Below are 16,474 nucleotides of genomic sequence, written 5' to 3' on the forward strand. Positions count from 1 at the left end.
AAATGTAGAAACTTACCGCAGTCCACCACGTCCCCGGATTGTCCAATCCACAGTTGTCGCTGTACTCCAGACAGCAGGAGTCTGGCACGCGTGAGGCATTGTAGACCTCGAACCAGTCTGTGTGGTTGGTCACTCCACAGCAACGAAACTGCACAAAACAAAGTTTGAAGACGGATTTTTAGACAGAAAAAAACAAATCACTTATCTGCACATTGAGATTGTTTCGGAAGACGTTTTGTGAAAACAAATTTGCATCTTTGAATCACTCCAATTTAAATTTTTCACTGCTAGAAAATAGGTTTAAAAAAAATCCACATACATACCAGCCAAAAATATCTCATCTACTTGGTATGGATTTGTTGATGCCTCTGAGTGTTTGATTTCAGAGGTCCTATGTTTACAGCCCATCTGACTATGTTCTATCGGCTTGATCTGTGACTGCTATCGATTTTTGATCAGGGATCATGACTTTGCCTGAAATTCCTTCCATCAGTGCACATAAAAAGAATCAGTGCCTTGGTTGTTTTGTTCATCTCTTTGACATTATTTTCACACAGGACTGATGCAGCCTAGCTGTTTACATGCACAGCATGCAGAGTAGGGAACTGACTTCCATTTAACTGACTGAATTTAAAGCTCACCCTCTGATGCTACACTTTGATTTATCACCAAGTACAGCTGAATCTAAACTCCCGAAAAAGGCACTTAACTGAGGAGCTCAAAATCATGTTCATATAAATTATGCAAATATAAGCATCTTGAAGAGATGTCAGTTTCGTGTGGTTTGCGGGAGATTTTACTGCTGCATTCATGCAGTGTCTTCAGGATTGCTTCTTATTAAGTGCTTGAATCGTCTTTCACTCTCTGTACATTTGTTCTGAGTTTCATAAGTTTCCGCAAATTTTATTCAAGGTGAACTTTGCTCCTGGGACATCTACCACATAATCAATTCTGCGATTCAGCAGATATGAGAGAGACTCGGAAGGAAGGGGACCGCATTTAATGGGCTTGGATCTCTTAAAAGCTGCTCAAAGGCAGGCAGGAGCAGTAAAGAGCAAACAAGGAGAGAAATATACATTCTATGACATCACGCCATTTTGGGAGTCAAGCTAAAATTGGTTGCATTCAAATTCCTCCACTACTCACTACATAGAGCACTATATTGTGCGTTTGCCATTTTTGTAGAGTAGCGGCTCCAGTGGCAGCTGGGTTTTTCTTTGTCACGAAGAAAGAGGGTACTCTCCGTCCCTGCATTGATTTCTGGGGATTGAACAACATCACTGTGAAGAACAAAAATCCCCTGCCACTCATTGATTCAGCTTTTAAATCTCTCCAGGATGGCACAATCTTCTCCAAACTAGACCTTCGAAATGCCTACCATCTGGTGAGGATGAAGGAGGGAGATGAATGGAAGACTGCCTTCAACACTCCACTAGGCCACTTCGAATACCCGGTTATGCCTTTTGGTCTTTGTAATGCCCCCGCAGTTTTCCAAGCACTTGTAAACGATGTCCTAAGAGATTTCTTGAACCGGTTTGTGTTTGTCTATCTAGATAACATCCTCATCTTCTCCCCCTCAGTCACTGAGCACATCCAACAGGTACGACAAGTGTTACGGAAACTATTGGAAAACCGGTTATTCGTGAAAGCTGAGAAGTGCCAGTTCCACACCACCTCCATATCCTTCCTCTGCTACATCTTTAAGAACAAGCAGGTCAAAGCTGACCCTGAAAAGATACGAGCTGTAGCAGACTGGCCTACCCCCATCACTGTAAACAACTACAACATTTTCTGGGGTTCACCAATTTCTACCGCAGGTTCATCCGAAATTACAGTCAGATAGCTGCTCCCCTAATAAGATTAACTTCTCCGTCTGTCTCTTTCCACTGGTCGGGGGAGGCAGCTAAGGCCTTCTCCACGCTGAAAGAGATTCTCATCAGCCCCTGTTCTTCGCCATCCTGATCCTAACCTCTAATTCATCCTGGAGGTAGACGCATCTGACACTGGGGTAGGAACCATTCTGTCAAAACAATCAATGGACACACAAAAATTGCATCCCTGTGCGTTTTTCTCCCGGCACCTGACCCCAGCTGAGAGAAATTACCATGTGGAAGATCGGGAGTTGTTGGCTGTTAAGCTAGCTCTGGAACATTGGAGACACTGGTCTCGCCAGTTTACCCTACATACACCAACATTGCCGTAACCCATCCTTCCTTCATCGTGCACCCTTGCTGCTGTCTCCTGAGAGATAGAGGGCAAGGTTTTGGGGGCCCAGCAACAACAACCAGATCCAGGTACAGGCCCTGCTAATCACCTTTTTGCGCCAGACTCTGTCCGCTCACAGGTCATCCAGTGGGGACACACCTCTCGCCGTACATGTCATCCTGGTGGGGCCCGAACCAGCTCCCTGCTGAGACGCAGATTCTGGTGGCCAACCTTGGAGAAGGACTTATGGCAGTATGTTACTGGCTGCCCAACATGTGCTCGTAATTAGGCCTCACATCAACCCCCTGCTGGTCTCATTCGTCCTCTATCCGTTCCTGGCCACCTGCCTTGGTCTCATATCGCTTTGGATTTTGTTAACGGTTTGCCCTCGTCTCGAGGTAACACCACCATACTTACTATTGTGGATCGTTTTTCCAAAGCTGTCCATTATGTGGCCCTTCCCAAACTACCCTCTGCTATTGCCACTGCCAACCTCCTTGTCCGTCACGTTTTCCGCCTTCACTGGCTTCCTGCTAAAATTGTGTTGGATAGAGACCCTCAATTCTCTTCCCAAGTTTGGAAGGTTTTTGTCGTTCCATTGGTGCTGCCGTTAGTCTGTCCGCAGGTTTCCACCCCTCAGACCAACGGACAGGCCGGACGCGCCAGCCAGGATCTGGAGACAGCCCTGTGTGACTGAGGCAAACCCCTCCCCCTGAAGTGATTACTTGGACTGGGTTGAGTATGCCTAATTTCCTCACCTGCTCTGCTGTCTGTCACCATTTAAATGCTCTCTGGGGTTTCAGCCACCCCTGTTTCCAGCCCAGGAGGAGGAGGTTGCTGTGCCATCTGTCCAGCTGCACATCCGCGGGTTCGGAGATTGGATTGGAGATTGGCCTGATGAGATTGGCTCATCCAGGCGACGGAAAACGGCCTGTCTGCGGTCAAGCTCTGGGTCCCTGCCTCCATGAAGGTTCATCCCGTTTTCCATGTCTCCTACCTCAAGCCAGTCTGTTCCAGTGCCTTGGTCCCTCCTTCCAAGCCCCCTCCTCCCGCCCGGTTGGTGGGTGGCCGGCCCGCCTACTCTGTCTGACGTCTTCTGGATGTTCGTAGACGTGGTCTGGAGTTCCAGTACCTAGTTGGGTGGGGTATGGCCCGGAGGAGCGTGCCTGGGTTCCTCTAACCTTTATCTTGGATGCCTCCCTGATGCGGGATCTTCGCCGTCGTTGTCCGGACCGTTTTCTGTCGCCTGGTGGCTCCCGTTGGGGGGGGTACTGTTGTGGTTCTGTTGAGCATGCCTCCTGCTGGGACACAACACCTTCTGCTCATCTCCACAATCAGCACCTCCACACCTACTGGCCATCACAGACTCCAGGCAGCGCCAGATTATTGTTCACCCTGTGGTAACAAGTCCTTGGCTTCTGAACAATCCTTTACACCCAAGAACAACTGAAATACCTTTTGCATCTCTTTCCAGTCTGCCTGCTTGCCTGCTTACCAGTTTGCCTGCCTGCCTACCAGTCTACCTGCCAAGTCAAAATAAATAACTTCTACCAGTTTGTGTCCGCACTTGGATTCAGTTATCCACTGCTTTCTCCCAACACTCGACACGGTAATCATGTCCGGTGTGAATTCTCCTTGATAGCTGCAAAAGGTGGACCAATATAATGTCGGAATGGGACGGCACTTCAGTTCATATGTGAGTCAAGGCAGGTGAGAAAATACCCGTGGTAATGAAGTGTACTTTCCTATTGAGGACATTTTTAAGGTGGTTGCAGAAATCCTACAAAGTTAATGAATGGCATGCAGAAAGAACTGTATTTTAGCGGTCATGTGCATGCATTCATTTGGAAGGCCATAGATGTTGATGTAATCAATATCTACTTTTTGTCACAGCTGACACAAACTCAAACGTTTCACAGAGCACAGCACGCCTTCTAGCCACGAGATGCATGCAGGCAGGCTGGAGCAAAGCTTTAATAAATGGAACTAAACTACAAGCCATAACAGTGGATTCAAAAAGCCCTGAAGTCTCCCATCTATCTTTTGATGTCTCCCGGAGGGATTTTCCAGCAGCAGCAGCAGCCCCCTTTGCAATTTTAATTCCCAATGTCTGCTTTTCAAACAGTTTTTCTTTCACTTTTTTGTGAAAGAAAATGACATATTTGCAATTAGTTCAAAATGTTCAAAGTTCAAATCGAATTCAAATCATTAAACTCTGAGTTCACTGGCAAAAGCAGATAAAGAAATAACTCTGTAATTGAATTTTAAATCCTGAAAATACAAAGATAACTTTTTTTTTTTTTTACCAACTCAAGTATTTTACCCTTTATTTAGAGTAACCTTTTTCTGTTATGATATGCTGCAAACATAACACTTGTTCATCGGTTTGTGGTTCATCTTTTTAAAAACCTCATCTATTTCTTGTGATCTGTGGCCTCCATTTCACTAAAACTCTTTGGTTTACGTTCTCGATAACCTTTATTATTTCTCTGAGCTTTTGTAAGAGCCAGAAAACATTTGATCCAAAATAAAAAGGAGATCCAAGTTAAGCAATGAATCTACTCAAGAAACAGACTGAGACTGCAGAAAAAGAAAATCTCAGCAGCTCCCTTGTTGCTCCCCTGCGGTGTGAGCTGTAATCTAGATAAACAAAGAGTTATTATGGAGCCTAATATAAAGAATTAGTTTCTTCACATCAGCAACTTATCTTGTACTGAGAAAAATGGAAAGTACCTTTCTTAAACCTTTAATATGTCTGGTTTATACTTTATACTTCCTAGTGATCGGTATGGGACTGAGGGGTTGACCAGCACCTGATACAATTTGGACAAAAATTTGTCAAAGTCTCATAAACTTTTAGAAAGTTTTTTTTTTTTTTGACAAACTAAAATAACAACATTTTGAGACAAGATTCAAAAACTCACTGGCTGTGTACGTTGGTAAAAAATGTATACATTTTCTCTGAAGAGTTGCACAAGTAAATTTTCTACAATTGAATGTAATGTGGAGTTAAAGGTCTTGCTTAACCGTTAAACAGCTGCTCAACCTTCGGCGACACAGTTACACCTCAGAGCCAGTCATTCTTTTTGGCATGTTCAAAACTGATTTAACTCAACAAATATGGTATGACAACCCAAATGTGTAATCACATTTTGAAAACTCAAACAATCATTTCAAAGTCTTCTACAAAGTCTTACCCACAACTCAAGCTGTGTTTCAAATTTTATTGAAATGCTAGAAATGCCAAAGTAAAATAGAAATTTACGATTTTACTTTTTCCATCAAATCATAATTATGTGAATGAACACAAACCAACTCATGCGTCATTCAAGAAGACTTTGACGAAACAATGCTTTGATTTACAGCAGATTCATTCAAATTTCTGCCACGGCACTAGCGCTCATCATCATCTATCAAACGAGATGTCGGCGTCTTATTCAGGCCATGGAGTGGCAAGTTCCTTACACGTGGGAGCGGCTACGGATGAAGGGATTTTGGGAAATCGTGGTTAGTGATTTAGCAGAGGAGCTGTGGGTCCAACAATTCCGCAAGACACGCTCAACTTTTGATGAGCTTGTAATGCTGTGGGGCCTCCTGTGGCGCCCAAGGCAGCCAGTTCCTACCAAGAAGCGCATAGCATCCAGTTGTTGGTCACATGACCCATTTAATTCGAAAAAAGTGTTTCTATTTCAATTTGGGAAATATGTGAATCAGAAATCCACCTTCTCCAAGCGCAATAACTTCTTTTGGATGAATTTTGTTTTCCGAAATCGTCATGTTTCCATTAGGCAAATTTATTATCCTAAGATCAAAAATTTGGACGATTTCAGTCAATGGAAACACCACTATTGTTGCCATGAGGTCACAGTTAATTGTGCTTGGTTTAGCTTTTGGGATTCAGAAATGAAGAGAAATCTTTTTTAAACTGGAAACATGACATATAACAAGACTTTACCCAAAAAAGTAAAAAAAAAAAAATAGTATTTAATGTTTGATTTGTGATGTAACCAAAACTCAAACACAATTTTAGCCCAAACATCAACCAGAGTTGAAAAAGTCAACTATCATTTATGCTACATTAATCCCAAAGTTCAGTCTGCGCAAAAATTTGCAACATTTGGGGCTAAAGATAAACAATTTATTAGTTATGTGACGGACAAGTTATGTTCACACCTGGCATCGGACATGTGTTCGAGAACGCGCAACAACCCGGGTTCTTGAATTTAATATTTACCCCACAGTGTTCACACTGAACAAACAGGGAGGGGCTTCTTCTTCTTCTCTCTTTACCAGCGCATGTCCGCCACATACAGTTGGAAGAAGTTTGGCGCAAAATATTAAAAGCGGTGCAAATCATGTGATTTTTGCTCCAGGCTTTTTATTTCACAGCTCTATTCCAATATATGAAAGACTCGATGTCATACAACTTCAGCTGGGAAGAAGCGCAATTATTAATTTCTCCTCCATGATCAATTTTCAAATAGTTGGCTTATCCGTGAAATAAAAGGGACGCTCTTTACGCGGTACCAAATTTGAGTCCCTTATTGGTCAAAGTTCAACTGGTTTAACTAGCAATGCATGTTCAATAGCTTCCTTCTGGTTCTGGGTCAACGACAGCGAGTCACAGAGAGCTGACCATGGCCCAGAAGAAAAACCAAGCAACGAGTGAGAACAGAGACATAGAAAAAGGCGCTCAAAGACCTGACTGCATGCGTTACAGTCATGAAAGCTGAGCTAGCACCCATTTTAGAGCTAGCAGAGGAGTTTGGAAGGCTTTGAGTCCAGAAAGAACAATGAAACAACATGGTCGATATTTTGGAGAAACGAGCAAACGACTTGGAACAACACTGCAACATGAACAACGTAATTATGATTGGATCGTCATATCCAAATTCAAGTCCAGAGTAGCCACCCGTGTTGTGCGTACAGTTGTAAAAACTTGCATAGCTACACATTAACTTGAGACTTTTGAACGCAAAGGCCCGAAACGCGGGTTTCTGCATGTTTACATAGATTTTTTACACTAAAATTGGCTGCTTGAACACCAAGGCTGGAGTTACTGTATAGCGGTACATATTAATAGATATGGCCCTAACATTTTATTTAATCTCTGTCAGGTTAGGATATCTAATTGGGAAACAGTCTTTTATATATATATATATATATATATATATATATATATATATATATATATATATATATATATATATATATATATAAAGAGCACATTTTTATGCCACTAAAGGTCAACAAGCAAAAACTCATTACGTCTAAAACCTAATTCAATATATTTTTTCTTTGTGACATTAACTATAATTTTAGTGTTATAGTTCTTTATTGATGCTCATTTTTCCTCATAAAGTAGCCCGAGCCGTCCCTTTTAAATCATGGTCGTGTTGAATATTAATAGGTTTCCTTTTTCTTGATGAGAATTCATTTATCAAGATTCAACATATTTATTAGAATTATGTATTTGTGGAAAATGAATAAGACTATTAAGAGTTGAAGTCGGTATTAAAGTGCAAGGACAATCTCTTGCTTGAAAATCTCAAAAGACTATTTTTTTTTCATCCTATGCTTTTAATTATATGAATATAACTACAGTTTTGTGCAGTAAACTGCATATCATTTATAATTGGAAAAAGGAACTTTCTAAATTTGTTCAGAGTTTATGTTTGTTTTTCTTTTAACATGTAGAATCTCTATTTAAACTTGTTATTTTAACATAACTACGAAAAATTAAAGCGTGGGTCTGCAACCTGAGGCTCTGGAGCCACTTTTCTTTCTCCTTTGTGACTCTTTGGAGAGAAAATGCTAACCACCTAAATATATGAACGTTTTAAAGTGGTGGTTCATTTGTTTTTAGTTCATACATTTTGTCATTCATTTTGTGAGTTTATTGGGTAAAATTATGGTAAGAAATTTAGTTCACTTTCAGTGTGGTTTATTATGTTTTTATTTATGCATTTTTCGCATTTTGTTTTAATGCTTAAAAAAAATCATTCTACACCAATGTTGTGGTGTTTATAAGAGGTATTTTTAATTCAAATACATTTTGCTGTAGCAGGAGGATCTTATTTGACAAATGCTGTGTTTTATTTTGAAAGGAACTTCTAGGTGCTGCTGTCAAAAGTAAAAAGACGTTGTTATACACAGTAACATATTATTTTATTTTAATTATTCTGATAATTTAAAAAGCTACATTTAAACGTGAATGGCATAATAGACACAAAAACATCAATAAATTGAACTATTTTAAATGGCAAAATGGAATTTGGCGGTTCTATCTGGTTTTTGCTCCATAACAAACAAGCCCAAATGGGTAGGAGACCCCTGTGTTCAAGTATTTATGTTTTTTTTTGTTTTTGTTTTCCTTAAATGGCAAACATGTTAAACTGGCATAAACCTAAAACCAATATAAGCTTTGTTTGACCCCAAATATGTCTGCCAGATGATATAAATTGGGAAAATTACACTAAATAAAGAAAATCTCTAAAGTAAAAAGTCTCATTTCACTATGGTAACAGCTCACAACATGCTCCAGGCCGCAGCTAAGCCTTTTATAATAAATAATGTAGTCTCATGTCATGTATCTCTGCTTGTGACGGGATTCTGTTTGACTGGTCTTGATAAATGGCCTTGTACCTCAATGAGCCATATGTATTTTTTCTGTTTTTTCAAGCGCCATATGACATTTTTAACACCCATGTTTTATTGCCTTACATCAGTTTGCACTATCATCCAGGCGTTGGTCAGACCCACGTTGCCTTCGGTGCCGAAAAGCTGCAGGCCTTTCTTCAGATCCCTCTGTGCATGCTGATCAATCTGAGAAAACAAAAAAACAAACCAAAAAATTCAATAATTCAACAAACATCACTTCGTCATATGAGTGAGTTTTCATTAAAAATGATGGGAGACGTCTCTGCATCAGATAAGCAGCTTGGTTCCATTTTCTTTGGGTGGGAGTAAATCATTTTGGATTCAAGTGGTGACAAACAACCACATACATTCTCAAGGAAAATAGCAGCACCATCTGACAGAAGTGAACTGTTTCTGCTAGATCACTTCTTTGGCATTTCTGTTTTCTGCACCTTTTTTGTTTTGTTGACAAAAAAAGGTTCAGAAAGCTATGAATAATTGTGTTCCCAGCAGACACACAAAAAACACTTTTTACCAGCTGATTGCAGGTGGACTAACTTAAAAAAAAAAAAACAACGAAACAAAATTAATAAGAAAATCCTCCCATCGAGGCAAAAAATAAATTTTTATCTGACCGGGACGGTGAAAGCAAAAATAAAACAATAGTTTAAAAGCAAAATCCTCTGACATCACACAATTTAAAAACGGAGTTACTATCAATGTGGTGAACAAGTACCGTCTTTGGTGGATACGTCTTTGCCTCATGCAATCCAGAACACACAGATCTGCAGGTCAAAGGGGCTCACAGCCGTCCTCCCTCATGGTGCCAACCACCCACAAATAAACAATGGGTTCCCCTCTGTGACCCTAACACTTCAGTTACCATAGCAACAAAACATTAACAAAAGCAGAAGGGAAACAAAATCGACCTTTATGTGGACCGCAGGTGATCTATAATAGTTTAATATCAGCTTTTGTTTCTTTCTTTCGGGAAACTAGTTATGTCCCAAAAAGTCGGTTTTTTTGGGCCACCTCAGGTGACAGCAGCCTGATTCCCCAGTGTCATATCTTTGGAGTCAAACTGATCGGACTCTGTGTAAGTGAAAGGCCCCACCCCCATTTTCCAAGTGTTGGTGTTAATGGTCGGAGTTAAAATGTCTCTGCGGGGGTTATTCAACACTTATTAGTGTAAAAGTTGTACAGATACTGTCAATTATTAACACCCAAAAGAGTTATGTTAACTCTAAAAATTCAACACTATGTGCAGTGTCACTTTAACGTTCTGTACTGTAGATAAGGACCATATGTTCTCTGGCTCCGAGTTAAAATCAACTCTTTAAGTGTTGCATTAACTCTTCTTTTTTTACTGTGGCAGGTATTTTACTTAGAATTTTTATTTTCCTGAAGGACCTCCTGATTGCTAGGCTGTTTCAGAGAAATGGACATTGAGCGGTCACAGCAAAATGGACCAACCTGTGTCTTCAATGCGACTGTGTGCAGGGCGGACTTTTCTGGATGCTTCTGATTTGCGATGGTGTGTCTGCTAAGGTCACAGTCATTGATCAGAATGAGCCCTGTTCACATGCCACGCCCAGGGTGCCCGAGCGCTCTGTGGATTTAGACGTGACCGTTTCAAATGCGGAATTATCTGCAGCTCTCTCTCGCTCAGAGTGGTGAGAAAAAGGCATGTAAGTCCTGATTTCCTTTGCATTTCGGGTCTCTGATTTCTTTCTTTCTTTCTTTTTTTCTTTCTTTCGAGGATTGGACAGAGGAGCCATAGCTGGAGTAGTGCAGGAGATGGGGAGTTTGAGACCATGTTAAAGAAGACACTCTACACCATGTGTGTGAAAATTCGACATTTGCAATCGTTTAAAGACATGGATGCCTCCAAGTGGACTAAGGTTTTTGGAACAGGCCACACTCCAAAAGGACACTGGCGGTCCCTGTACAAGTTGCCTGTTGAAAAACATGCAGCTGATCTCCAATGGAGAATTGTACATGGAGCCAAAGCTACAAACAGATACAAAGCACACTTTGTTCCAGCTCAATCAGACAAATATGAATTTTGTGGGACATCTGAAACTCTGGCACATTTGGTAACTGAGTGTGACAGGCTAAGGGGTTTGTTCACAGTCTTGGAAGACTGGTATCTCAGGCTTGGGTAGGTGTCCTCCTTCCCATTGTTCGTTTTTGGCCTCAAGTATACGGTCCGAAGGAAACACGTACACACCATTCTCAATTTTATTTTTGCAACAGCCAAACCTGCTATCTGGTTAACAAGGAAAAGTCGGTTACTCTCCTTTGGGTGTGTGGATGTTCCTTTTATGTTTTTTTCTCTTCTGAAAAATTGTGTGAATGTTGAATTTGCTTATTTTAAGTTGATCAACGACTTTCAAAAGTTCAAAAATATGTGGGCTCTGGAAGAATCTGTGTACTATCGGGGAGGATAAAACATAGTGTTTCAATTCTAATGGATTACTGGCTACATACTGTTTTTTTTTTGTTGCTCCCCAATGGGGTACCTTTTCAGGCCTTATTTCTCTTTTAATGTACTCTGAGTCTTTATTTTAATGTGATTTATTAAAGTTTTTTGAAAATCAATCTAAAAAATAATCTTTTTTTTCTTTCTTTCTTTCTTTCTTTCTGTATTTTTAATGTTAAAAAAATCATTGCTCAAAGGTCTTTATCAGACAAAGATAACACAAATGCAGACTTTAACAGGTGTTTATTTTTAAGGAGAACAAATCCTTTCTGAGTGAATGATCTGTCAAACTGTCAGGTAACGTTCGGAATTTGATTGAGATGTCGTGGTATATATTAAATGAATTAAAAAAGGCAATTTATGTTTTATGGACCGTTTTTGTTCATTTGTCTTCAAATAGCAACGACTTTGCAGTGTGGGGGTGTGAAAAAATCCTCCACTGTGCTGTGAAGGACTCATTACCAGGCAAACACCTGATCGCAGTTTTGGTGCTAAAAGCAGGGCCATACAGCCACGTATATTTTGCACATATTGCACAGTATGAAAGTGGTCATACATGATCATATATGAAAAAAAGTGAGAAAAGTTGTGGTCTTTATGTGAAATTTTTACAAATGTGCATCAATTACGCAATTCAAAGGTGATATATGCACCGCATACATACTATAAAAATGATAGATCGGTGGTACCTGCGTAAAAAGTCTGTTAGACATACATGGACATGTGCATCTTGCAAGATTCACGGACAATTGTTTAAGAATTACATGGTAATTGAGTATAAACACGTTAAACATGCAAATGTTTTGGACACCTCAAAACTGAATTTACAAAAAAAACCACTGGCCGAAACCCTCGACAGAAATCTGCGCACATCAACGAATGACGAACACAAGAAACGCGTATGAATCAAAGTCTTAGAAGAAATCCCTTTTTACACAGGACCATGCTGCTTTGGACTTTTTCCAAAACAATAAAACTTTTAATTAAAGACCACACTTGATGTTATTTATGTGTAATAGTTCAATGTATTTTGACATTTGGACATATTTATCAACAGGCAAACGGAAAGTACTGGGGGGAAACATTTTTACTCAGAAATCTTAGAGGATTGCTATCCAGTCCATCAGTCCATCCATAATTCATCACCAGGTCAAATGTTTTCACGCGATAACAAAAGTAAGTAAATTTGTGAGTGGCATTGTATGGCCTGCACTCGCCCTTGTCCTTCCTCTAACGTGCTCTTATTGGCTGAGCGGATACTACATGCCCCTTACTTTCCCGTTCTTCCTCTGCCACCCTGGACAGAGCCACAATAACACACCCATGCACACAGAGTAGCCTATGAAGCATGTTTGTGGACAGTGGGAGGAAGCCAGAGACCTTGGAGAAAACTCACGCATGCACGGGGAGAACATGCAAACTCCACACAGAGAGGTCCCCCATTGATGTTCTGTTTCAGGTCCAACTGGGGAATTCTTACTGTGGGGTAAGAGCGCTAACCACTGCCCCTAATTTTTTTTGTTATACGCAATTAATGCGTAACTCTTACGCAATAATAGGGCTAGGTGCTATTTGACATACTCAGAATAAGTCATCTCAGTGAACCCAAGGTGTGTAAATGAAAACACAAGGCAGCAATGAAAGTAAGATGGAATTGATTGTATTAACAAAACAAAACATTTAAGCAATACAAAACAGGAAACGAGGCTGCATGTCTGAGTCCTATTGAGTTGCATCTAAAAGTCTCTTGGTGGTGATGTAGTTGAGAGGTTTGATGCAGCGGATGACACATTATTGAAGGTGGTAGTATTAGGATCTCAGGATCATGTAGTTTGGTAGCTCACTATCGAATTGAAGATCAAAGATGGAACAAGACAATACAAAAAAAAAAAAAACCCTGACTGATGAGCAGGTCTTTTTGGGGTTCAAGTTCAAATAAACTCAGTGGAAGCATTAAGGTTTTCAAAGGTGGTTGTATCAAAGCTTTCTGGCATCCTGATGTGCCCACAGCAGCAGCAACAGCTGGCAGGAGGTGCAGTGAACTTATATACTCATTGGCCCTTTCACAAGTCCGATTGCAAGAGGTTACACTTTCCACGATCATTCCACACATGTTTAACAGACTTTTCATGCATGTACCCCCGATGTTTAACTTTATACCGTGTATACGGTGCACATATCATGTTCAAAGAATGTAATCGATGCCGCGCAATTATAACGCACGGTTCATGTTCTATGTTGATTTACGTTTTCTTTGCGCGGTTTATTCATACCTCTTCTGTGGTTTTAACATGATTCATTTGAGATACATCTGGGAAATTTTCACATAAAGACCACAACGTTTCTCACTTTTTCCATTGCATATGCATGATGACCGATATTCGACTGTGCAATATTCGCAAAATGTACGTCATGGCTGTGTGGCACGGCCTTAACGTGGGAGCTTCCTCTCTTTCAGTTGTGCCTATAGGAAACGTCCTATAGCAGGCTTGTTGCTGCGGGCCACAGTAAAGCTTTTATCTCTGGTAAGTAGTCTGAACTTAGATGGGGAAGATGGGGAAAAATAATCCTTATTTCAGCAAGCTTTGAATTGGAAGACAACCAAATTTGAGATGAGTGCTATCACAGGTGAGGATGATTAAATTCACCTAAAAATCTGACAATCACCCTAAAATGGAAGTATTTAAACAAAACAGGAAAAAAATCAAGGTTTAGCTGTTTTATAAACAGACAAAAGCTCCCAAATCCCTTACAAGCTGCTGTTACTCTCAATTATAAGCATCAATAGCATTGATCTGCAGCATCTCTACCTAAAAGCTTTTTAGGTAGGTGAGAAACTGAAGGACTCAATGCATCCTTAAATACTTATTTGCAAAATGCACTACAGAGAATAGCCTTCATTTAGCAAAAAACAACATTTTAACATGATATTTTTGAGTTTTTACTCCAATCCTCTGCTCTCGTTTTATATTTCCTTCTAGTTTACTAATGCATTTGAGGCATTGAACGACATCCAACTTGATTAAATCTCCTTCAGGATCTCTGCTCTTTTGTAGCCACCGTGTTACCTTGTAGAGCTGGAAATAAATACAGGTTTGAATGGGACAACTGCAAGAGTAGACTGAAAGGCAAAAAAAAAAAACGTACAAAAATAAAGAATAACTCAAAAACATTTGGAAATGTCATTCTGTTTGCTCAAGGCTGCATTATAATCTATTAAAGGTCATTGCTGCTCTGGCGGGGTTGAGTAGCGGCTGGTGGAAAACTGAGCTTCCAGCTCTGGGGAAAGAAGAGCTGTGTGTTTGGCTTACAGTCCATTAATTGTTAATGACATCAGTGTTTTCTAGCATCAAAGCACAGACGTCCCTACAGCAGCCTGCTTTGTACTGTAAAAGAAACTGTACTCAAATAATGCAAGCGCGCTGTAATCCAACAAAAGACCAATGTCGGGAAATTTTGCTGAACAAAGCTGGATGACACAGCTGGCGGCTGGATGCCAAGCCCTGGAGAACAAATAAGACACTTTATGAATCAATTCCCAACTTTTCATATGGAGACGGAAGGAAATCGGCACGAATTTCACAAGCTGGCGGTGAACGCTTCACAGTTCTAGTCAGTTCAATGTCTTTTTGAAAAACAGTACGTTTAGTTAGAGTTTTCTTTAAACTCATGATGTGGGGGCGGCGTGAATGTAGCTTTAGAGTTAAACACTTTGAAGTTTTACATTAATACATGTAGTGGTTGTCTTGTTAATATGGTAAAGTGTCGTTCTCTGCGCATATTGTACATATTGATATTTTTTGTATTTTACTTTCATTATATTTAATTGTTTAATTTTCCAACAGGACAGTGACAATAAAGGCATATATTATCTTTTCTTGTTAAACAATAACTCTAAGTGTGAAGAAGAAGAGGAAATACATTTTCCATTGCTTTCGTTTGGGGTTTGGTCCAGTGTGTGGATTTTAGTGTTTTGAAGGAAGTTCTGATTTGTACCCCTGTTCCAACAGATTTTAGGACTTTGTTTAACTTAACTAATTAGGACAAACAATAACTGGGCAACAGCAGACGCAGGTAACAAAGTCAAACTGACCAGATGATCATTTGGCATCATATCTGATCAGTGGCGCAAAAAGCCTGATACGGTAAACAGATGTGTTATGTTCTTTTTATTTGTTCGTGAGATCATTTGTTTTTTTAGGAAATTGGAAAGATCAAACATTAAATCACATCTACTCACTGCCTGTTAAAGGGCCCACCTTGCCTTTGGTGGTAGGTTGGCATCAGTGTTCGGCAGCAGAGCCGTAACCAGTGTGTGAATGTGTGTGTGACTGGGTGAATGAGTCTGTGACTGTAAAGCGCTTTGGGCCTTGTAGGTAGAAAAGCTCTATATAAGTATACGCCATTTACCATTTATATCATGCAAAATCAGCATTTTGAGCTTACGAGTGTAATATAATGTTAATTCCTCACAAAAACAACCCCAAAGCGGTATTTTCATCCATTCACGCATTTCTGAGTATTCCTCTAAAAACCTGCTCTCTTAGCGCGTTCTTACATTAGCTGCATTTACATGGACAAAAGTAATCAGAAAGAATGCCTGATCGGAAGAAAAATGCGTCATGTAAACACACCGTTCGGAATACTCTGCCCCGATCAGACTCGTTCGGATCAAAATGTCTTTTTTGTGTTTGTGGACAGGGCGCTGGTGCTATGTTACATGTTTGTTACGGGTGCTTTGTTAGGCTTCCGTCCTGCCGCTCTTAGAAACCGTGTTCAAACAATCAAGTGGATTTGTGTTTCCAGTCGTGTCCCGCTAAAAATAAAAACTGATGTTATTCCCACATATTTACATGCAGCCAAGATGCAGATTGCGGCATTTCCCGCATGGATTTTTTGTTCATCAAACAAGGCTGATGTTGTTAGCGCGTGTTGGCCTTCTCTTAACCCTTCTTCCACCTCCCTTCTTCCACAAAAAAAAGGACTGACCACACGGATTAAAAATAAAATCGTAAGAGAACAGGCACTTTATAATATTCATAACATTAATAAAAGCATGTTTAGAAGATCGTCTCGTATATTACCGAGCTGCAGCATGAATGTATGTGGCATCTTGGTTTGTTTACAGCGGGACTCATTTCCTCTTCC

General features: G+C 40.2%; 1 protein-coding gene across 3 annotated transcripts in view; it reads right to left on the reverse strand.

The window, feature by feature from the left end:
* The window catches only part of tspan4a (tetraspanin 4a), a 287,620-nt gene that overhangs the window by 30,159 nt on the left and 240,987 nt on the right, over positions 1–16,474 (reverse strand). For all 3 annotated transcript variants that reach the window (XM_011487843.4, XM_004066855.5, XM_078944207.1), the window contains 2 exons: positions 8,929–9,030; positions 17–148 (listed from right to left, as the gene is read on the reverse strand). In XM_011487843.4, coding sequence (XP_011486145.1) covers positions 17–148; positions 8,929–9,030 — 234 coding nt within the window. The remainder of the gene's footprint in view (positions 1–16; positions 149–8,928; positions 9,031–16,474) is intronic.

The sequence above is a fragment of the Oryzias latipes genome, chromosome 3 (genome assembly GCF_053564925.1).
Source record: "Oryzias latipes strain Hd-rR chromosome 3, Olatipes_Hd-rR_3.1".
NCBI classification, from domain to species: domain Eukaryota; kingdom Metazoa; phylum Chordata; class Actinopteri; order Beloniformes; family Adrianichthyidae; genus Oryzias; species Oryzias latipes.